At 45.5% G+C, this 24,461-nt stretch overlaps 1 protein-coding gene across 2 annotated transcripts in view; it reads right to left on the reverse strand.

Moving 5' to 3' along the window:
• SNX9 (sorting nexin 9) overlaps positions 1–24,461 on the reverse strand; it is a 1,580,311-nt gene that overhangs the window by 264,020 nt on the left and 1,291,830 nt on the right. For both annotated transcript variants that reach the window (XM_069607724.1, XM_069607723.1), the window contains one exon: positions 7,023–7,100. In XM_069607724.1, the coding sequence (XP_069463825.1) occupies positions 7,023–7,100 (78 nt within the window). The remainder of the gene's footprint in view (positions 1–7,022; positions 7,101–24,461) is intronic.

A 24,461-nucleotide genomic window follows, 5' to 3' on the forward strand; every position in this document is an offset into this window, starting at 1 on the left:
TGCTTTACCCTGCCAGGTTGAGGCTACAATACCAAAATAAAAGTTACTTCTTCACATTCGCGGAGGAGGCGGCGAGCTTTGTTGAAGCCAACATTTCACGTCCAACGCGCCGTCCAACGAATGGGGATGAAGCCTGAAACTCTATAGAGCATACAGCTACACAACACAATGAGAGAACAATGGTGAGGGGGCGAAGATACCCCTTTGTGGGAGCACTTCTAATACCAACAAGATCCGCACTAAATAAAGAGTATGCTCCTACCATTCAACATGGGATTGAGTAACAGCAAGCGGACCGGCCGTGAAGGCCACGAACACTTAGCGTTCCGGCCTGGAATGTCACAGCAGCACCCCTGTTGCAGGTGCACATCTTAGACATGGGAAGGAAAGGGGATGGGCAGACGGACATAGTTAAAGTTTGGGTATTTATGGGGGTGGGGGGGTGGGACATGGCTAAAAAAAGCTTGTTGGGAAACCAGTTGGGGAAGGAGGGAGTTACAGTTAAAAGCACACAGGTACTGCAAAAGTATACAGGCACGCATGGTGGGGAGGGAACAGGTCACGCATTACCTAATGAGATCACGAGATGATGGCTAAGACGAACAAAGAGAATATCACCATGTTGAGCTGGAATGTCCGTGGGCTGGGAACCCCGATAAAAAGAAGGAAAATTATGGCACACATTGCCAGGCATGGCTCTAAGATAGTGTTCCTGCAGGGAACTCACTTGTTACAGCATCAAGCTGAGAAGTTGGCCCGTAACTGGGGTACGCACCACTACTACACATCATATTCAAGTCGCGCAAGGGGAGTAGCAACCCCGATACATAAATCCATTCCCTTTACATGCCTCAAGACAGAATGCGACCCACAGGGCAGGTATGTTTTGGTCCATGGTACCCTTCAAGATAGAGAGGTGCTGCTGCTAAACGTATACGGCTCTAACTTAGATGATCCCCGACTTTTACTCTATACTGTTCGGGAAATTAGCTTAATTTCCCACGGCCCACTTAGTGTGCGGTGGTGATATAAACACCATTCTCGACATCCAGCTCGACCGCAAATCAGATCAGCCGAGGACACTTGCTAAGGCGGCCCAAACAATACTCACCCACATGGCCGATCTGGGACTCAGGGACATCTGGCGCTCGTTGAATAGAGCCAAACGTTTGTACACATTCTATTTCTCGGTGCATGATATGCACTCTAGGATAGACGTATGGCTATTATCCCACGGGGCACTGGGCTGGGTCACCAACACACATCTATCCGAGGACATACTCAGACCACTCACCCATTCAGATAACATTGTAAATCCCAGACATTAAAATAAACAGGCCCCCCTGGAGGTTCAAACCGGCAGCATTACAACAAGACCAGGTCTACAAGTCATCACTAGCTCAACATATCCAAGAATACTTTGAGATAAATGAAGGTTCGGTCTCCAGCCAATCGGTGCCGTGGCAGGCGTTCAGGGTGTGCATCAGAGGCACCGCAATGTCAACCGAATTCGGTGTACTAAGGGACATTCACAGGGATCTAGCGCGACAGGAAAACGATATTGCTCATATACAAAATCAGTACACACGGGTGCCGTCTGCACAACTAGGGCTTGACATCAAAACCAAGACTGACGAATTTACAGAAACTGCCGACCGCGAGATCCGCTACTTTGATCAGCCCGCAGCAGTACAGCGATATGGGGAACAAGAATGCCTGGGTAGACTATTGGCTAGGGTGAGGGGTGCGAGGGGAGAGAGGGCCAATGGGTATTCCATGTATAACAAGTGATGGGTCAGTGACCACATATTGAGGGTGCATTCCTCGACTTCTACAAACGTCTCTACTCACCTCAGAGCACCGCCATGGAACAAGAGATAGATCAATACTTAGCACAGATACCAACGACACTCCTATCAAACGACACTACCGAGGCCCTAGAAACACTGATCACTGAAGCCATAAAGGCACTCCCCAATGGGAAAGCCCCAGGCACAGACGGCCTTGGTGCAGAATTCTATAAAGAATTCGCACTACTCCTTGTCCCCAAACTACTCGCTGCCTGGTCGGAGTCCCTAGAAAAAGGAGAGCTACCTGAAACCACCAGAGAAGCGGTCATCATGCTACTGCTCAAACCAGGAAAGCCCCCCGAAGACTGTGGCTCTTAAAGGCCACTATCATTAATAAATACAGATGCTAGATCTTTGCAAACATCCTGGCCACGCGACTAACGCCACTAATGCCGTACATGGTCCATAAAGACCAAGCGGGATTCATAACGGGCAGATCCACGGCAGCGAATATTAGACGCTGCCACAAAATTCTAGCAGCGTTACCTGAAGAAACAGAAGCAGTGGCAGTCTCACTCGATATGCAAAAGGCCTTCAACACGGTATACTGGCCCTTCCTATTCAGGGTCCTACAAAATTATGGGTTTGCCCCTAATTTTATTAAATGGGTCAGGGTACTCTATACACACCCCTATGCTAGGATAAGTATAAACGACACACTATCAGAGCTACTGGAACTACTAGGTGGCACCCGTCAAGGCTGCCCACTGTCCCGTCCCCCCCCATTTGCTTTAGTGATTGAACCTCTAGCAGATATACTCAGGGCTCGATATAGCAAATGCGGAATACCGCGTGAGGGAAAACTAGAGATCATTACGCTGACGATATCTTGCTATACATAAAAAACCTGTGGCACACCCTCGATAGGGTCCTATTAGTGGTCAAAACATTTGGCGAGTACTCGGGCCTGAAACTAAATTCGGCCAAATCAGAAGTTTTCCCCCTTACAGAGGTAACAGTAGAACCACTTGACCTACAAGGCCTTATCTGGAGCCCGGTACACATTAAATATTTGGGGGTGCATGTGGCCAGGACAGCACAGCACAGCACAGCTAACCCGCGCGCTGAACTATAATGCCCTCGCAGACACCCTATGTGTCAAGATGTCACATTGGAGCGCCCTGCCAATATCACTGATGGGGAGAATCACCCTTGTAAAAATGATAATTCTTCCTAAACTCTTCTATCTATTTACCACCTTGCCGGTGTGGCCGGGGAGGGCACTATTTGCAAAAATAGGGGGTGCATGCACCGCGTTTGTGTGGGGCGGACACTCTAGAATGAGATGGGGGGGGGGCTCCTCACAGACCAGTACCCGCAGGGAGGCCTAACAGCGCCAGATCTCAAGATTTACTATTTGGCAGCAGAAGTACATTATGCGGCACAATGGGCGTCAGATTTTCTTGATCCTAAAGATACAAGTGAAGGCCCAACACCGAAGTCAGCCATACTTCTCCACGACCTGACTACGTCACGTCCCAAACACTATAACACTATTAACCCCACACAGATCACGTCCACAGCTTGGGCAAAGATAGTCGACATACACGGCACAGACATATTGTACCATCCAAGCATGCCAATCTGGGATGCCCACTACATACCAACCACTATGGATAAAGAAGTAGCGGCACATTGGGGCGCAAGAGGAATCATGCAATGGGGACAATTGTTCCGAGATAAGCGCTTTGTGTCTTGGGACATCCTCAAGGACATAGTGGGAGATACACCAAAACAGTTGCACTACATACAAATGAAGTCTGCCATAGCAAAAACATGGGCAGAATTTCCAGCAAAACCAATGATAAACATGGGCTTGGGATATATGTTCACGGCTGGGAAGGGGAGGATATCTGCATCGACACTTTACAAGACCATCATTCAAACCCACCCACCAGTGACACCTAATGCCAAAGAAAAGTGGGAGCAGGACTTGGGGCAGGTAATCACTGACAAGCAATGGTCACAAATATAACCAAAACCATATTGTGCAATGCCAGATACAAACTGATTCATTATAAGGTTATACATAGACTGCATTATACCCCAGCCAAACTGCAACGTATATATCCCAAAATTGAAGATCAGTGTCCTAGATGTGGTTGTGAGATGGCCGACACTCTCCATATGTTCTGGTCTTGCACACAATTAAGGGATTACTGGGCGGAGATCTGCAAAACACTGGATGATATGGCTGACGAGCCGGTTGAATGGTCACCGATGATATGTTTACTATGGGTCACAGGGAAGATGAATCCAACCTGGCGGAAATTATTGAACGTGAGTTTACTACTTGCCAAAAGAGTGATATTACTAAAGTGGAAAAGCAAAAGTCCCCCCACTAAGAGTGACTGGAAAGTGACATGATATGGTCGAACGACAACGAAGAAATATACATTGATTCGCTACAAGCAGCTACGAGACCTAAAAACATATGGACCAGATACAAACAATACCTGGCTGATAAAGCCGAAAGAGGAAATGCTGTGATGGGTTTGAGAGTTCTTTTTCAACTTGGGTTTTATCTCAAAACTCTTTTGTTAGATCAACCAAGTTCTATGTATATTGGGTTCCCAGACCCTTCTCTGGTGGTCAGTGGGCTTATTTCTGCCACTAGTACGAGGAACATATCCCCAGATGTTTGGCTCTCTTCTGTTAGGGTCCCCGACAGTTCTCTGGTAGTCAGTGGTCTTCTCTCCGCCACTGGTACGAGGAAGATTTCCCTTGGATGCACTGTTCTGTTGATTTTGGGTCCCCGACACTTGATATCCCTCTGATAGGATTTACGCTTGCCCCGGCATGAAGCCGAGACCTCTCTACTCCACCCCCCAAACCCCCCACCAAGTTCCTACCGGTCCACCATTGCTTGCCGTTACCTTCTGGGGCTTGCACCATGAATGCCAGTCTCTCCGAGGACTGGGGTCACTCTCCTTTCCGCTTCCTGCAGTCGTCTTCTTCGGTACTGCTTTTGCAGTGGCTCTACGTGTTGTGGTTCCCTGCAGTCTCGGCACTGTTCTGGGACAGCGTGGTCCATCTCCTCCTGGAGGTCGTGCTGCTGCCCCGCTTGCTTCCTGCTGGGCTTGGTCCTGCCGACACAGTACTCGTCACAGACTCCCTCAGCCACTCGCCAGCGTCCTCTGCAGAGCCCTCTTCTTCAAAACTCCCGGTTCTCAGACGAGGAGGGAAGATGAAGACCCAGATCCTTCTTCTCTTTCCTTTTTATGTGGCTTACTCCGACCCAGCGGAACGTCAAAACCTGTTGTCAATAGCTCTTTGGTATTCCTCATGCCTCTTGTGAGCCTCCTCTTCTCAGTACTAGCACAGTCATTATTCCTCATGTTTTCTGTGCTTTTCTTCGTCCTAGTATTTTCTATCTTGGCTGTACCCAAGGCAATACAGAAATACATGGGTTTAACTCTCAATATAATGGTTTGACATGGAGGGGTGGCCCAAGGAATGTGGGGTGTGGTGTTGTACAATGGGTTCTACCCAAGGTGATCATCCTAATCCCCAGAGGGTGAGTCCCTCCCCATGAGGTTCTCCCGCATTAAACCATCCCTATGGGGACTATTGGGTAGCGGCTACAGTGCAACGTCCTTTCTTTCATCGCGTGATGTTTTTTCATGGGGGTTTTTATCACAGATTTTTTAACGGAAAAAACTCAGAATTTTTAGGGGGGGAGCGTTAGAAAAATATATGTATGGGGTGTGGGTGTTCCAGAATAGCCAGACAATTAAAAGGGGATAGGGGCTAATGGGGGAAACCCCCAAAAATAAAAAAGAAATCAAGTTTGTTAAAAAATCAGCTGTAAAAACCACTGCGAAAAAAAATCCCACAATGAAATGACATGGAACCGTGGCTGCACACCCTTAGCCTCATGGGAAAGGGCTCCCCCTATGGGAGACATGACTAACCCTGGTGAATTGTCACAGTATATACAATCACCTACTGATCATAGCCAACTTTTCCATTTGAGTTGAGTACCTAACCAACAAAGCAGACTAACTTCCCTTTAATTTGGAAACCCTAAAACACATATAGTTGATTCTAGGCTCTGCACAAAATCATGGGTAGAATCTGAATGTAAGCTTTGCACACTACCACAGCAAAGCAGACCCTCGTTATTTTTCTGCTGCTCAAACCATCATGCCACAACGTTATACATCACACCAATTGGCCCCAAAGGCACCTCTAAGGCTTCAAATTCTGCCACTACAAAAGATAGAACAGTGCTTTTTACTGGTCAGTAGAACTACGAACACACAGAACAGCCTTTATTGCTATTTCACATGTTTTTAACAGCTCTGCAAATCTCTAAGATAACCATGTTCGTAGAAAGCGGACCATGGCCAAATAGTTCTACTGGAATTACAAACAGCCAAGTATTTCAACACTCCTGGTAAAGAAAATGTAGAGCATCTTTCACCCCAATAAACCATATCTTGCCAAACGGTGTTGACTAGAGAGCCTGAGTTCATAGCCTTCCTACATCAGACAGATCTCAGGCTCGAGCCTCTATCCATAGAAAGAACAGTTTGGCATCTTAATTTAATGCAGGAACCCAGAAGATCTTCCACTTGCTGAAGTGTCTGCTCACACCACTCTTTCCAACTTTAACTTGGCTGTCCTCTGTGCAAAAGGGAATTTTAAAGTGGGGGGCTTAAACATTTTGGTTGTGGGTGCTCATCCCCCTTACTGCACCCGTTCTCCAGTCGGCCCCAGGGAGCAACTGCCTGACTTCCCTACCTCACTTTTTCATGCTCCTTGCCAGTATTCCCTTTCTCATTCTGCCTCAGTGTCTCTTATACAATAGCCTTTGTTATCCTTAACCTTTCATAAAGAAACATACTGACAGATCCAGAAGTGCATGGTAGATAGATCAATGGCTCAGTAGAGGCTCCAATGTGAACATTATGAGGGAGGAGGAAATGAGAGAAGCACAAAATGATGGGGGAAAAGGGTACAGTCGTATACAAGGACGCAGTGTGAAGAGATAACTCATACAGGAGCATCATTTGATTTATATTTATGTAATAATTTGACTTAATAGCTTTCGCTGTGCCATTTCAGCATCATGTAATGCAATAAAGCTACACAGATTGAAGTTCCACTGGTAAATGCAAGGAAGGAGGACATGACCAATGCAGTACACACTACATGAATTATAAATACCTTGATAGCCGCTGGTGCTGAAGACCTGCGACAATGTCTGCAAGGCTTTTCCAATCTTCTGATATTCCTTCGGTAATGCTTAAAAAAAGGACAATGGAAAATTAAAAGGACTTCATAAAGGAAAATTTATAAAAACTGCAATAGGCAGATGATATTCCCATTTGCACATTAACATATTTACACACTTTACAAATACCTGGATGGGGAAATGAATCAGGCACTTTGTTAGCTCCTTTGTATTCTTTCAAAACACTTTTATATTAGAGATGTATCAATAACAAAACTACAATATTATAAAATATCCATTCTTACTAGACAAGCTTAAACAGAAATCTTATATACCATAGAAATTACCTTTCCCCACATCCAACACCTAAGAACTCAGTCTCCCTGTTCCTCAAAACAAAAAGCAGGGCTAAAGTCAGCGAAGTGTCAATCATCATGAGTCATTGATTAAAACAGTAAAATGCCAAAAGTCTGTAGAGTGCATAGTCTTTCAGGGCAAGCCAGATCTCTATTGTGCTGTGACAGAAAGGATATCAGAGGCTGTCATTTCTTAGAGAAATTTCGTAGTGAGTTCTGTAGATCTACAGTCAGGCTCTCCAGGGCCCTTATCATCCATTCTATTTTCAGCCAGACATGAGCGATGGTGGGTTCCTCTTCCCCGACAAACATGCAGCGGTAAGCTTGGCAACCAAAATCATTTACATAAACAGCCTACCCATAGAGAACAAGGGGAATTTCCCTTCAACCAGCAGAGCTAACACTCCGCCCCCCATTTCCAGGCCTAACACTAACAATATATTTAACAACTCCCCTCCAAAAAGGTACCAGTGCCGGACAACCCACCATCTATGCAGAAAGGGTCCAACTCCTCCACAACCCGCCAACACTTTTGGGAGTATGTTATGTTGCTTAGATAGGTTAAAATACTATGTGAGCATTAGTTCATAGACCATTTCTGTACAGACCGAATGGATTCCCACTGTTCAGGTGATATGGGATGCCGCAAATCCGCCCGCCCTCGACCCCTCTCAAGTGGTAATTCAACAATAGGGAAAGCTCTGGCAGTTCAATAACCCAGTGTCTAAGCTGAATCTATTCCATGCAGTTTTCTTGTATGCCACCCTGGATTTGCACGCCTGAAAAGACTTAATTATGGAAGAGATTTATGAGTCTAATACAGTCGCCCTCTTCCAAGAGGAAAAACCCTTAGGGCCTAGCCCAGGAGAAAAGTCAAGATTACCTAACAGTGAGTGGCATGAAGGGAGATGGAAATGTAGTGAGTTTCATTTGCCAACCCCCTGGTCTCGCACCTCAAAACTAGATTTAGGGACCAAGTAGACATATACAGAGAGTGGTCTATGTAGCTTAGGGAGCCACATAACCTTCCAAACCAATGTCGTCAAAGCACTGAACATCTCCCACTATTATCGCATTGATGATCATCTCCTCCACTCCCCAACCCACTCGCCAAACATATACAGAGCTTGGATGCTACGTAATACCCAATCAGATGTGGAGGTCTCTAGTTAATCCTTGAGATGGTTCATATCAAACAAACAAAAAAGTATACAGCTAAACAAAGTAAATTGTATGCGTTTATTGAAGACATACTAAACCTCAAACAGTTATCGCACAGTCTAAAGGTACCACACTAAGCTAAGCATAATTTCTAAAGGATCGTACTCAGCAAGTAAAAATGGGTCCGCACTGCTCTAGCCCTGTATCGGTTGAGTGTGGTATGCCCCAGGGATCTCCTGTATTCCTGTTACTATTTAACATCTATATATACGTCCCTTGCTGAGTATTTTTTCACAATTTGTCCTGCAATAACACTGATGACACCCAAATATATGTTCGACTGAAACAACCTCTGGAACCAATTGACCGAGTGCTAGCCTCAATTGAATGTTGGTGAATAAGCTTCAGGTAAACCCTTCCAAAATTGAGATAATGATGCTTGAACCTAAAATAAAATAACATGTCACCTGCCCTGCACTGTTTGCTGTCCCAACTACCTTTTCTTCTAAAGTGAAAAAAGAAGCTTGCATATGTCAAGCAAACCTGAGTTGTCATCTGCAGGATAACAAAACTGTTAAAGCTGTCTATTACCATCTTAAACTCTTGAAGCCTCTTTTGCCACTTATCTCAGAAAGTGACTGACCAGCTATTGTCGGGGCAAAGGTCAATGGCAAGTCAGACTACTGTAATGCCCGTCTCAAGGGTATTCCAGATTACCAATTGAATCATCTGTAGGCCACGCAAAATGCAGTCATTAGGCTCCTCTTTTCTTTGCCTAGAGTTTCATCTACTTCCCATGCCTGTAGGAGTCTTCATAGGCTACAAGTGCAGCAGAGGGTTCTTTTTATAACACTCCGTTCGGTTTTCAAGTGTCTCTATGATATTGTTTCTTGTTATCTCTCATCCAATATTGTGGCTTACAGCCAAACAGTCTTCTCTGCTCTATGAGTAGAAACATTCTGGTGGTTCCTCTGCCCAAATTTGTTTATCGGGTGACAGATGTTTCTCAATTGCGTGGCAATGTGCATGGCACCAGTTACCTGCCGAGCTTCGCGGAATTGATTACTTTTACACAGTTCAGGAACCAACTGAAAACCTTTCTTTTCCAATAAAGACCTTTGTAAATAGTTATGAGCTTGCTCATATTGATTTAACATCTACGCCTAGATGCAGTCTCTGCTCGGTTTCCTGTGAAGATGCGCGATACAAATTTTAAATCAAATCTAAGCCCCTTTTGGCAAAGCTAAACGTGGCCACCTTCCATGCTATTCTGGGCTTTCTATCCTTTCAAATTTGTCTGAGGAGATCAGAGCCAGAAGATCCCTCCTCAGACATGAGTTGATAGAGCCTGAAAAAAATATAAAAGGTGAGGCAACACATTCATTATCGGAACGTTAATGCTGCCAAACCATGATGGACACCTTCATGTAACAGATCTCACTTGATAAGAGTCAAATAAAAATGGATAATTAGCTTTATAAACATCTGCAATCCAGGTATCTAATGGAATTCTCAGCCAATTTAATATCTACCTTTCCAGCTATCTTCTCCCAAATCTCCTTGGGGAAATCCAGTCACAGCAGCTTTAGTGTGTTGACTTTAATGCATGAGACTGCGATACAATGTGCAATCCCCACCTGCACCACTGGGAGGGTTTCCAGCACATATGCAGTGGATTTAAGCACATCCTCTGCAACTAAGGACCCATCCTATTCAGAATCCCCACACCATTACCTTTATTAGCCTACTTATCCTGCTTTATTCTTGTAAGGAATTCCATTGACAGAATACCTTGGATAGAGTGGAACCAGAAACAATACCTGACACCTCCATTTCTAGTGGATTGGATAGCCTCCATTGATTTAGATTTTGGTTTTTGGGCTTTTGTAACATGAAAATAAAATATCCAAGTAACAAATCATTCCTCAAACCACTTTCCATGGGGGTACACTTCAGAAAGGCCAAATCCACTATCAACATCTTTTTCACCATCTAAAACTATTAGAGTTGACAGACCTCTTGGGAATCTTGTGGTTATATCAATGAGATTAATCAACTTTCACACATTTTCAAACATCTGCTGCCCCTTGACTAATCCAGACTGGTCTATATGACTAATTTTGGGGACAATGTTGTCAAATCAGGCTACCAATAACTTAAGTGAATATCTTTGAATAAGGAGTGCAGTGAGCCTGTATGAGCTTCAGAGCTCCAGGCCTTTCACAAGTTTTGGGAGGAAGCTAATAATTAAATAGCAGTTAGTGGCACCACAAATTTACAGGTAAATGTTTTGTAAAAAGAGGCCCATGAAGCTATCTAGGCCTGAGGCTTTGTTTGGCTTTAACAAAGCTATGGCCCTCATTACTTCCTCTTTAGTTATTATTGGTGTACAACATCTCTATGTTCAAGAGACATTTTAGGGTGGTCTGCCTTCAAAAGATGATGTTACAGACACTCCTCATTAGGGGGATCAGGAGATTACAAGGCTTGATTGAAATCTACAAACGTCCATGCCTTATTATTTTCAACCACGTCTAGTAGCTTGCACATCTCAAATTGCTGGTATAAACATACTCTATTTGTCTTTCAACATTTTAGCCCGAAACCTATCTGAATTACTGCCCCTTTCAGAGAAGGTACTTCTAAGGTCAAGTATACCCCTCTCGCTTCGTTAATCTGAAGATTAGAAAGGTGCCTGCAAACCTCAAGCTTTCCTAAAGGAATTCTTCGACCCCGTTCTCTTATAAGTCTCCTCTGATTACTTCAGCTCTTCCTGAAGAAATTCCACTGTAATCATAAGTATCATAGCCAAATTACTTGCTGCTGCTTATTAGCAGTCCCTTGCTAAAGCCTTAAAAGCACCCCATGTAACGTTGCGCTGTGTGTGCAGGTCAGTTATATGTGACGCTATGTCATCCACAATGGCCTTGACCCTCAAAACACATGGTGGCTACACCCTTGGTTGCCTCTCTTCCCTAGCTGGAGTGCCACTGCACCTCAAACACACTGAGCTATGATAGAACAGCGCTCATAAAATGAGCCACACATCTCCAATTTGTATCAAGAACATGGAATTTACAAATAGATAATCAATTCCCATAAAGCTATGTGTATGCAAGAAGATTGCTATACAGTCACTGAAATAACTAACTAAAGTGCAGTTAAGTTGACCAGATGTAACGCAACAAAAACCTTGAATTTCAGCAGATGTGGGTAGTCATGACCAGCTTAACTCGGCGCATTCCTGTTGATGTTCCCCATTATGCTATGTCCCCATTTCATATGTCATGTTACTCCCTTCTTTTTATAATATGTATGTGATCATGGGCTTTGCAACAGGAACGTGCCGAGTTAAGCCCGTCGTGACATACCACAATCGCTGAATTTCAAGGGTTTTTTGTTGCGTTAAATCTGGTCAACTTAACTTCACTTTAAAGTTTTTCAGTGAATTTCAAGGGTTTTGTTATACCATTGTTTTTTTAACGGGCCACTAGCCATAGCACGGACATGGCCAGGGCCTTTGGCCGTGTCCACTGTATATGTTCCCCTAATATGTTTCTTTTACACCCACTAGGTGCCCATGGCCACTATACATGTCCTTTGGGCCCACTGTATATTTTAGAACACTACTGGGCCATGGCCAGGGGCCACAGCCTTCAGCTGAGTCCACTGTACATGTTCGCTAAGATGTTTTCTTTTGGACCCGCTATGTGGCACAGCCTTCGGCCCACTAGCGAAGGACTTTGGCCCTGGCAAGTGAGCACAGCCCTCGCATAGTAAGCACAGCCAAACATTTCTGGACAGATTTGCACCAGGTTTGAAACAACTTGGGCATGAAGCGTTGACTCGCAATCATTTTGTGGTTTGGCGTTATTCCATCCAGTAGTTTTTTAAATATTTGACGGATGAGGGGGTGCAAGTCTAGACTAGTGCCTCGGATGACACGCCTGTTTAATACTTTCAGAACCACCGGGGCAATCACTAGGACAATAGCGGAAGCAAAGATTTGTATTTTTCAAAAACCCTATAGACCCATTGATCTAATTTATATAGACGCAAAAATATATACCAAAATCTTGGCCCAGAGATGGACTCTGCTGCTTTCTAAGCTGGTAGCACCTGACCAGGCAAGATTTATTCCAGAAAACAGACTAGTGATAATATCCAGAGAGTCTACCACCTTAGAGAAAAGGTAGAGATCAAACAAACGCTGGCGATCATGGTTGCATTAGACACCGAAAAGACATTCGACCGTGTCGAACGGTCGTCTCTCTTTCGGCCCCTTAGTCGCATGGGATTTGGGCCAAAATTCTTGCAATCAATAAGAGCAAATTATTGCTCACTGTCAATAAGGCTCGCCATCAACGGCCATCTCTCTAGGCAGATTCCTCTCACCAGGGGTATGACACAGGGTTGCCCCCCTTTCTCGGCTACTTTATGCTCCATTTCTTTAACTTTTCCTGTGGAGAATCTGAGTTGCTAGTGAGGTGAACAGGATTAAGTTTGGAGAGGATCTGCATAAAATAATGGCATGTGCGGATGATATGCTGCTGACTTTAACAGAGCCGGAAACACCATTAGACGTGTTGGGAGTGGAGCTGGAGACCTTTGTCAAGGTGGCGGGTTTGTAGGTAAACATACAGAAATCAGAGATATTGAATTTATCTTTGGAACCTGAGCGGAGAGCGTATCCAAAGCCAACTGCCGTTTAGATGGGCTAAGGGGAGAATAAAGTATTTGAGGGTAACTATTACCCAATCACTGGATCTACTATAAGAGGCAAATTGCCCAGCTCTCTTGCAAAAAGATTGAACCCCTTAGCTATATCTTGAGTAGGTTGAATAGCTTCGGTAAAAATGGTAGTCCTGCCCAAAGTTCTCTATTACTTTCAGGCACTCCACATTCCCCTTCCCAACTCCTCCTTCAAGTTCCTAAGTAGGATCATCTTGGCGTTCATATGGTGGAACAAGCGCCCCAAAGATGCTACTATCAGAACCCTGATGTGTGGGAGAGAATAGGGGGCGCCTGGGGGCACCTAACTTTTTGAAGTATTGTGAAGCTGCCCAATTAAGGGTCATTAGGGAGTGGCTCACGGGGCGCGTGTCCAAAAGCTGGGTACGCATGGATAGGTAGGTGGCTACGACTCAGCTGCAGAGTGCCTTTTGATTGGATATGAGGGATAGGCCATCCATTATGCGTACAAGTCATATTCTGTCAGCAGTGGTGGATATATGGGACTCTCTGGTGGCATAAGGAGCACTGTCAACCATTCTCTCTCCCTTTTCCCCTTTATTCTGGAACCTGCAGTTTACCCCGGTTGTGGAGGGAGGGGTATTCCAACAGAGGAAGAAGTAGTGATGTTTAAAACTATGAGATATGTTTGTGGGTATAGACATAATGACGTTTGAACAATATAAACAAAATCTCAGATTGACTGAAGTTGATCGACACCAGTACTTTCAATTACGACACTGGTTGGCCAATTCGTCGCTTTGAGCGGCTGCGACCAGACTACTTACACCTTTTGAGAAATTCATAACTACCGACAAGGGTTCAAAAACCTAATCTTCTCCCTTGATAAATTAGTGTTGGATGAACCTGTACACCATAGGTGACCTTAACAAACAGGATGTAAATTGGGAAGTGAGATTCCGGGAGAGCATTGCAAATATGTGTGGCATAATGTACCTAAGTTAACACGCTGTGATAGGGCAGTTGATCCAGCACTGTCGGGGGTGAGAGGGAGCCCACCCAAAAACTCAGACCCCAACAACCCTGGGTGCCAGATAATGTGTAGACAGTCCTCCTCCCACCATCTCCTTACCTGCAAGGATGGTACCATGGCAGGACCTGGCATCGCGCTGCATAACACCCTCAGAAGAAAAACCACAGACCAGAAAAGAAGAAGAGCCAGCTAACCAAGAGAAACGCCCTAACACAGCAAAGCCACGTAGAAAAGGCGGTGGGGCTTGAATCCCTTATGTAACCTCCCAAGACCTCCCCTGTCATACCCCTTGAAAGCAAGGTAAACGATTGGTAGGGTAAGTGGCCAATCCTTAGAGGGGGAGGGATATACAAAAGGGAGCTTGGGAGTTGTTTGGTGTGGGCTGCAGTTGGGTGAGGACCGGCAGCAGCGGACGACATCAAAGAGAACAGAGGAGGCAAGAGCAACTTGGGTGCAGGGGCTATTGTTAAGGAGGCGGCATGTGGAGCGTTTGTGTGAGAGGGAGAATGTAGAGGTAGAGTAGGAGTAGTGGCAGACTGAAGTAGTGGTAGAGGTGGTGGTAGTAGCTGGTAGTAACTGGAAGTAGAGTAGGCAGTGGAAGTAGCGAATGAAGGAGATAGGCGGTAGTGGGTAGTAGAGGGGTGTGCAGGGCACCTTATCCCAGGGTGTCCCAGGGGGTCTGAACAGGGGCTAGCGATCGAGGTGAGTAGGGCACAATTCCTGGAGGTCCTGTGAGAGGAAGACAGTGGTAGCGGAATAGTAACAGTAGCAGAGGTAGAGTGGGAAGAGCAACAGTGAGAGGGAGAGTAGGAGTAGATATTGGTGTAGACAGAAGTTTAACTAGAAAACCAGTAAGAGGCAGGGACAGTACAGTGAGAGGAAGGAGGGAAAGGAATAACAGAGGAAGGAGGATAGTTAGAGACAGAAGCAGTAGCAAGAAAATGAGTGCAAAAGGAAGTAAGATCGAAGGGTGGAGGTGGAAAGGTGGAGTGAGATATTGGAGGGACAGTAATTTGGTGTGAGGAGAACAGTTTAAGAGATAAGTATAGTGAAGAGTCAGGTACGAGAGGGTGAAAAAGGTGTGTCCAAAAGAAGGCACTATTCCCTGAGTTTTAACCGATGACAGGAGAGGGAAAGTTAGAAGTTCCCTAGGGAGTCAGGTAGCCATTGTCTCAGGTCAAACACCTACAGTGTAGAGAAGAAAGGCTGATGGCTGTTACCGATCTGAGAGTTACAAACCACCCCGATAGGGACGTCTGGGCTAGGGAGTTGGGAACCAAGCCTGGGGAAGTCAAGAGAGGAAAGAGCCGGCCGTAGCACCAAAATCCCCAGCCTCATTAGAACCCAAAGAACCTTGCAAATCAACCATTCTGACCATCAAATGTCTTTAATAAACACCCTTGAATCTACTCTACGAGTCAGCGTGCTTATTTGTGGCGGGCTGCCGCGTCACAGTGTCCGATGTGCAATGCTTCAGAGGTCACAGAGGTCAACCCACATCCAAATGTTGCAAGTCCACAGGGTAGCCACTATAGCTAGAGTCCCCATGCGGGTAACCTTGGGGCCTGCTGGATGTGATTTCTATGGGGACGAAGAGGTAATCATACCACCGAAGAGTCAAGGTTTGGTCCATACCGGAATAAAGATGGAGTTACGGGAGGAGACTACGGGAGAGTACCCTCAAAGTCTGGGCTGGCTCTGAAACATTCTCTAGAGGTAGGGGCAGGAGTGATCGATCAGGACTATCGTGAGGAGAGCCAGGTCCTTCTGGGAAGCATTCCCTAATTTCGATAGATCAACAAACAAGGACAACCCATAGCACAACTGATTTGTGAACTCCTGCTTATCTCAGAAATCGAGGCGTCAGAACACTGGACAGCTCTGAAAGTGGAGAAACTGGATTTTTTGAAATAACCAAGGTGCAACAAGCCCCGGAGAGCTCCAACGAGACCCCGGCACCTGCTTCCATCTAATTCGCAGAACCACAAAGGACCAACGCCCTCTGTGAACAAGCACAACGAAACCTGGTATCCCAGGAGGAGAGTCGCTCTCTAAAGACCCTTTGCTTCATAGAAAAGAATGGGTTCTTATATTGATGTTAACCCCCGAGGGGACAATATTAATTACCATCAACTCCTGGTACCACGTCAGTTTCTGAAAGCAGTTTTACAATTGGCACATTCAATTTGACAACAGGCCATTTGGGATTTGAGAAGACCCTGAAAACACTTCTCAGCAAGTTCTACTGGCCCAGGGTCTACGTGGAAGTCAAACAATTCTGCGCCTGTTGCAGTGTGTCAAAAGACCTCCTCAGACAATGTTCCCAAAGCCCTGCTGCAACCACTACCCATCATCGAGGTACCTCTTCAGCGTATTGGCATGGATGTGATCGGTCCATTACAACCCTAAAAATCAGGACATTACTACACCTTGTTACTCGTCAACTATGCCACTCAATACCCAGAGGCCTTTCTGCTGATGGCCAATACGACTAAGGCAATCCTAAAGGTAATCATGCAATTTTTTACCCGAGTGGGCTTCCAGAGTGAAATCCTGACAGACCAAGGGACCAGCTTCATGTCAAAATTGATGACCGATATGAAGGAACTCATGAAGATAAAAACCCTGAAAACGTCTGTATATCACCCACAGACGGACGGATTGGTTGAGTGATTCAATCAAACGCTGAAACATTCTCTGGAAGCTAGTTGACAAAGATGGACAGAATTGGGATGACCTAATTCCCTGGGCATCATTCTCTGTCAGGAAGACACCCCAATCCTCGACTGGGTTCTTCCCGTTCTAACGAGTGTACGGTTGGAATCCTTGACACCCTTGATATCCTCTGTGAAGAATGGGAAGGTCATCACAAAGAACAGAGGCGTGATCCTCCCCTTATCAGAAACACCTAAGAGTATATGGGGAAGTTGCGAGAATTAGTCAAAACACATCTCCAGGGCGCCCAAGCAAGACAAGAGCAAGTTTACAACCAAGGTGCAAGGGAGCAAACATTTCAGAACAGAGACCAGGCAATGGTTCTGTTACCAACCACCAAAAACAAGCTGCTGGCATGGTGGCATGGACCCTATACTATCACAGAAAAGGTTTCCCCTCTAACCTCTAAGGTACAACAGGTGGACAGGTGCAAACCTTCCCAATTATACCACATCAATATGTTAAAAGCCTGGCATGAGAACAGAACATACACAGCAGCAGCTGGGTATTAAACACCCAGACAACTCCATTAGCCACAGAAATACACAGAGAAACCATGCCGACGGGCCTGTAGATGAAGGAACAACATAAACTCTTACAAATGATTCCAAAATATTCAGATGTGTTTTCAACAAGGCCAGGAAGGGTACAAAGGATTACCTATCAGACACACACACTCCGCCGGGTGGAGTGATCCTCCTAAATGTGGGATGTACTGACCAACTCCGCTGTGCTATGCGGGATCACCCTGCTAGTTATGGTGCAAGAAGCAGCAACAATGGCGGCAAAACTCTTGTGCGCGCCAAAAACCTACAAAAACCGCATCCTGCAACCCACAAAAGAATGGATGCACAACCTGCCACCCATGGTGCATGTGTGGTGGGATAGAGCACACATGGCAGAAAATGTGCCAGTGGCCTCCATGACCAGCAAACAGAGTGTAGAGGGAGAAGCAGCACTTTGCAAGTGAAAATAAAACTCCAAAATGTGCCTACAAATGACATTTGCTTTGGTGCTAAAAACTCCAAAAAGCCTATAACACAACACTTCTCAACATCCAAAATCTTCCTCTGCGCTAAAATTCATGTAATCTTAAGAAGTATTGCAAACATACAAAGTCCTAAATATGAAGAGCAAAACATTTCTTCAGAAAAAACGGATTGTCTGTAAACTGACAGCCCCTTTCAAAATCTGTGTGCAGTACCTTGGGCTACCTGTGGATGACAGCTGTCAGAGGAGCCCTGATGAAACTTCAAAGTATTAAACTAAAAGTCTGCTGGATTAGCAAATATAAAAAGGATTGTTGCTAAAAGGAATACAGATCTTAGTTGTGTTTTGATCCCACAGGTTGAAAGCTAAGAAAGTAATGTAGTTATGTGATTTGATGCAAAAAGTTTGGTTTTTGCTGGATTTAAGAAGTTAATTAGCCTGGCTGAGCTGTCAGAACTGGAAAAGCAGGTTTCTCCCAGGGGGAGGGATATCCTCTCAGTTGAAACTCACTGGAAGATGCTAGTTGTGCGTTAGCCCAGACTTTTGTCAACAGAAAGAGAATGAACAATGACAGAGCTTCAGCCCAGGAAACGGAAGTGTGAAGGGGGTCGTAAACTGCTCTTGGAAGGGACTCCCAAAGAAGGGGGCTGTTCCTGGACTGCAAGGAGAGAAAAAGAGGCGTACCATTTGCTGTTAAGAATGAACAAAGAACAATTTTTAAAGACTCAGAACTTGTGATTCAAAGTGGTGAAAAATATACCAAGGACATATCTTTTAGTCTAATTTTTGGCACCACGTTTTAAGAGGCGGCAGAACCGTGTACCATGTTCTGGACAGGAATGGCAATATATGTGGTTTTATGTGAAATGTGTTAATACTAGAATTGTGAAAATGTACAGACACATCCCCATGTTGAACGCACACATTTGTGGTAATTTGCAGAAAATTTAGAAAATGCGTTCATGGTGAAAAGGACTAAGATATGTAAAAAGGTGAAACAAGATCCCACAGCTGTAGGATTTTGAGGAACAGCTACTACATAAAATATGGCATCTTTGTGTGTGATTTGTGTAAAGGTGACCAATGTAGAAATATGTATTTAGGATGAAATCCGATTTTGAGACCAGTAGCTAAAGGGAGGTTTCTAAGAACTGTAAAGCAAACCATAAAATGTGACATCATCCGGCCTTGATCCAATCACTCAGTTGCAAGGCGGAGAGGAGGTTTTGATCCAATCCCAGTGCACAGGGGCAAGCTTAGTTAAGCCGGCCCATACACCCATTTTGTGATGTAATTTTAAAGGATAAATAGATACAGCTGACAACAAATAGGGACTCACCGATTCACTCACTTTCCTGATTCCGGGGAAGCACTCTGATCTAGCATTCTACATCCAGCTTTAACATCCTTCCAGATCCAGATGCCAAGATTTTGCAAGCAGTAGAGAACTATTGACTTTCTGCAAGGCCTAAATCCTGAAACTTATTCTTGCAACCCAGTGAAGCGCTGTGGTGTGAGAAGCCCTTTTGAACTAGTATCCTGAAATTCTCTGGCTTGCTACCACAAGGCTTGCCTGAGGAACTCGCTATCCAGCTGATTGAAATACCCACAAACAAGGATGGCAGATCCTGTGCAAATCCTGGACCGGCCTAGCTGATCCAGTACCATGCCTGATGTGCTGTTTTTCCTTGACAGATCCAATCCATGACCAGAACTGACGGTCCAATTTAATAACTTATTCTGTGAGTATCAATAGGAAGAAAAGTGACCCTAATATATCTGATCCCTATCTCAAACCCATCCCATTTTCGATTCAGAACCATAGTATTGCTAGAATTCTCTTTACGATGACTCTTTTCTCATCTGTGTACCTAAACCCTAACTTCTTATTAATTGTTTAAGTAAAGTAATTCCCAAACCAAATGGAAACTAGAGATCATACATGAACATGAGCGGCCGTGAATGACCTTCCTGTGTGGCATTCTACTTTTTGTAGTCTTTAATATAGCATAAGAAAACCTATCTCTCATTTCTAAACCCGAATTTCTGTTTTCCATTCTCACACCTATTTTACAAAAACAACCTTTACTAAAACCTCTATAACTCCCTCAGTTTTTGTGATAGAAACGGAATTTCAACTCCTACAACCTTAGCTATCCATAGAACCCAAACCCGCAGTGCTAAACAGTGTGATTGGCCGTTATAGCGCAAGGAAAAGTTTGCAGTGATTTGAAATTCTGAAAGGATTTACATGTGTGAACTAGCTTTAATTTATTTCCCACTTGGACTTTAAGATTTCAAATGTTTTCTTTTGACTAAATCATTGTTTTTGATTGTTATTGTTCGCAATTGTTCAAAGCGGCTCCCATAGGAATTTATAATAATTTAAGTATTTTTGACCACATTTGGTGTTTTTGCTCAGTCAATTCCAAAGACAATTTCAAAGCCATTCTGACAGCTGAAAAGTCAATTCTGTTTTTCTCTTGTGTTTGAAGGGGGAAGGTGGGAGTGATATTCTGTTCGATTTGTGTTATTCCTAAATACCTGCTCTCTCCTCCCATCTCTTTTCATTGCCTATTGGTGGGTTGAGGGGTGTTGCAGGGGGAACCTCTAACCATAATGCTATCTGTTCTACACCAATTCAAAAGTATTATTTTTTGTGCTGCATTTGTTTTTGTGCTCATTACTTGATTCCTAGTGTATTAAAGATATTATTCAGTGTTCTGCCACCCCATTGGTGATTGTTGTGACTGGGGGGGGATCTCAGTAGAAGGGTGTGATACGAGTGGTATATTGTTCAGAATATTGAACCTATAGGTACAAATAAATAAGGGTTTCATTTGCGCACTACATGCTGGGCGGGACTTTGGTGTGTGCCGGATTGAAATCACTTACATAAAACCCTATTGACTGCACGAGGCTTGGAAGAAGATCATACGAGCAGACCTCAAAATAAATGCTGGAGTTGGGTGTAATTCAGCGAGTGGTCATCACTGATCATGCTGAGTTCCCTGAGTTCTAACTGATGACAGCAGAAGAACACATTAGATGTTCCCTAGGGAGTAAGGGAGCCATTGTCCCAGGGCAAACACCTAAAGTGTAGAGAAGAAAAACAGATAGGTGTTACTGATCTGAGAGTAACTATCGACCATGATAGGGATGTCTGGGCTGGGGAGGAGGGAAACAAGCCCGGGGAAAGCGAGATAGGAAAGGGCCGGACCTAGCGCCAAAATCCCTAGCCCCATTAGACCCCAGAGAACCTTGTGAATCAACCATTCTGAGCATCAAAAGTCTTTAATAAACACCCTTGACGCTAGGTGTCAGCATGGTTATTTGTGGCAGGCCGCCCCGTCACAACACTCGACTCAATTAAGAGAGGCATGGTACAGAGTAATGTTGCAGTGGCATTATACACTATTATATGTTTTCAAAAACTTCATCAAGCTGTTGGCGGAGATGCAAGGACAGAGGGTCGTGGGATCATATCTGGTGGGAATGTCCAGTGATACAACCCTTCTGGCAGTATGTCATCAAGCAAATGGAAGCAATATTTTGGATCAGTAAAGGTTTGGGACCCAGAGAACAGAGATGGGGTTGGGTGATTCAGCAGACTGTTTACTCTCTAGCGAGCAAAGGAAGGCATTCATGGTTTTGTTAATAACTGCTTGGTTGACTGTGTCGCTAACAACTGGAAGCAAAGTAAACCCTGATGGACTATGACTGGCTCCAGAAGGTCTGGAAGTTCCTTGCTATGGAATGGGCCCTGTACAGGATCCAGGGTGCACAGGGGGCATTTTGGTGGGACGTGGGCAGGGATGGGGGTGGTGCAGAGTCGAAGGGGAGTTTTGTCTTGGTGTGCCTGCAAAGTGATTTTAAAACTCAGTGGTGCCCGCAGAACTTAAGGACAACGCACTACCCGTGATAAAGACATACTTTGGAAGCTGGGCTTGCTGGGGTACGACGGTGACTTGTCCGATTGTGTAAGGGGGTAGGGTGGTGGTGTGTTTTGAAGTCTTCTGTTTTGCTTACCTTGAAAAATCCAATAAACACAATTTTGAAGAAAAAAAAACCTTTATATCGGTCTTGGTGCTTTGCAGCAGAGAGGTTGAGAGAGGTGTGATGAATCTAGGGATGCTGTTGTTTCTTCCCTAGGGGGAGACCTTTCCCACAAAGCCAGGACGGTGCGTCCACAGTACAATAGTCCCCGTAGGGGTGGTGCACCATGGGTGAATGGCATGGGGAGGAAGCCCCTTATGGGATTATGGATAACCATTCCCGGAGAATGCAGTATTACTCTGCTTTATTTGATCCCCTCCCCTTACCAAAACCAAAGTAGGTAGGTAGGTAGTAGGTTAGTCCCAATTAAGACCCCTGAAAATGCACCACCACCCTACACACACTCCTCCCCTGGTCAGAGGGGTAGACAGGGTAGCATCTGAGGGGCAAGGCCCACCCAAAATCTGTAAATGCCCACTCAGCAGTGCTGTGTGGGCATTTACAGATGTTAATGTCACTCCGGTGGGCCCAACTACATTAGCTTCAGGCTCCACATGTTAGACATTCCTGATATGATATGATATATGATATGGCATTTGTAACGCGCCTATACACAAGTGTTTCAAGGCACGACGAGGCAGGGAGGGGGGAACAAGGGGAAGACAGACAACGATCCTACTAGGCCAGGTGTCATTCAGATCGCGCAAGGGCAGGGGTAGGGGGAAGGGAAGAAGTGCAGGGGGAAGGGGAGGGGGGAAGTGCAGTACAAAGTAAGTAGAATAAAAATAAATGAATAGGGCCAGCTGGTGGCAATTGCAAGTTAAGTGCAGACAAGAGCTGGGAAGGGGGGGCTGTAGGGATACAGAGACAGTCCCGCAGTGCAGGGGTTGCCAGGGAGGCAGCGCAAGTGGAGAGTGGCTGGGCCCAGGACCGAGGTCACTGAGAGTGGCCCAGTTGCAGATTCAGTGCAGTTTCAGTGAAGAATTTAGCAGGGGAGAGGGAGAGAGACAGCAGAAGCAAAGAGGAAGGTTTTGAGGTGCTTCCGCAACCGGAGATGGTTCTCCTCAATTTTCAGGGAGGCAGGAAGGCTGTTCCAGAGGGAGGCCCCTGCTACGGAGAGAGATCTACCCCCAGCTTGTTGCTTCGAGAAGCGGCTGACCCTGAGGGAGTTGGAGACGGATGAGCGAAGGTCTCGGGAAGGAAGATATTTAGGAAGAGAGAGTTGAAGGTATTTAGGCCCCAGGCCCCAGAAGGCCTTGTGGACAATGCAGAGGGTTTTGAACTTAATCCTCGCAGCCACTGGGAGCCAGTGTAGAGATTTCAGTCCTGGAGAGATACGGTCCCTGGGCTTGAGGCCAAGGACAAGTCTCGCAGTTCTGTTCTGGATGAGTTGCAGAGGGCGGAGAGTGGAGGCAGGCAGATTAAGATAGAGGCTGTTACAGTAGTCCAGCTTTGAGAGAACCAGGGCTCGGGAGACAGTGACCTTCTGGGGGAAGGAGAGGAAGGGAAGAATACCTCTGAGGAGGTGCAGCTGGTAGTGTGACTTCTTAGAGACGTCAGATATATGAGGAGAGAAGGAGAGTGTGGGGTCGAAGATGACCCCGAGGTTTTTTGCCTTGCAGGTAGGAGCAGGAAGGGGGCCAAGGGAGGCTGGCAAGAGAGCTGCAGGGAAGGAGGGAGTGGGTGTGCCAATGAGTAGGATCTTAGTCTTACTGGCATTAAGGCAGAGGTCATTGGCGGCACACCATTCCTGGATAGCAGACAGACAGTCAGAGATGAGGGAAGGAGAGGAGGAGGCCGAGGGTAGCCTGAAAATGAGCTGGGTATCGTCCGCATAGCACTGGAAGTTGGGGCAGAGAGCGGCGATGCGGTGGGCGAGGAGTGCCAGATACTGGTTAAACAGCCAGGGAGAGAGATTAGATCCCTGGGGGACACCACAGGTGGAGAAAAAGATGTCACCTACGCCTCTGCCCCTGGTCACTTCACTTCTGTACCAGTCCCCTTTAGAACTACTGGGACGAGGAAGAATAGGAACTACCAATATAGAGCCCCATTACCAAGTACTTAGACAAACAAGATCCTATTCTACCCAAGGGAGAGTTCCAAGATTGATACGGAAACTAGGGGAAACAGAGCCATGAAGATTACTCTTAAGAACCATAATGAGTGGTCTAGTGATACCCGGCTGGTCATTGGTTCAAACAGAGTAGAAAAGGGGGAATGACTGAGGAAGCAGTTAACAATCCTGGAGAAGCAGGGAGCAGGAATCCTGTGCTTTAGCAGAAGGGGTTGTGGACCACTGTATTACCAAGAGAGACATGGAACCCTTCAACCCCAGCAGCCTTTGGGGAACCCAGGGTAGCTGGAGTCTCCCTCACTGGGGGAACCAAGAAGACCAGTGTGCCTCTGTAAGGAACACATGGTGGCAATCGTAAAGACAGACAAGTGATCACAGTTCAAGGGTGTTTATTAAACTGAATATGCAGGTT

This window comes from Ambystoma mexicanum, chromosome 4q (assembly GCF_040938575.1).
Source record: "Ambystoma mexicanum isolate Mex_15411 chromosome 4q, UKY_AmexF1_1, whole genome shotgun sequence".
NCBI classification, from domain to species: Eukaryota; Metazoa; Chordata; class Amphibia; order Caudata; family Ambystomatidae; genus Ambystoma; species Ambystoma mexicanum.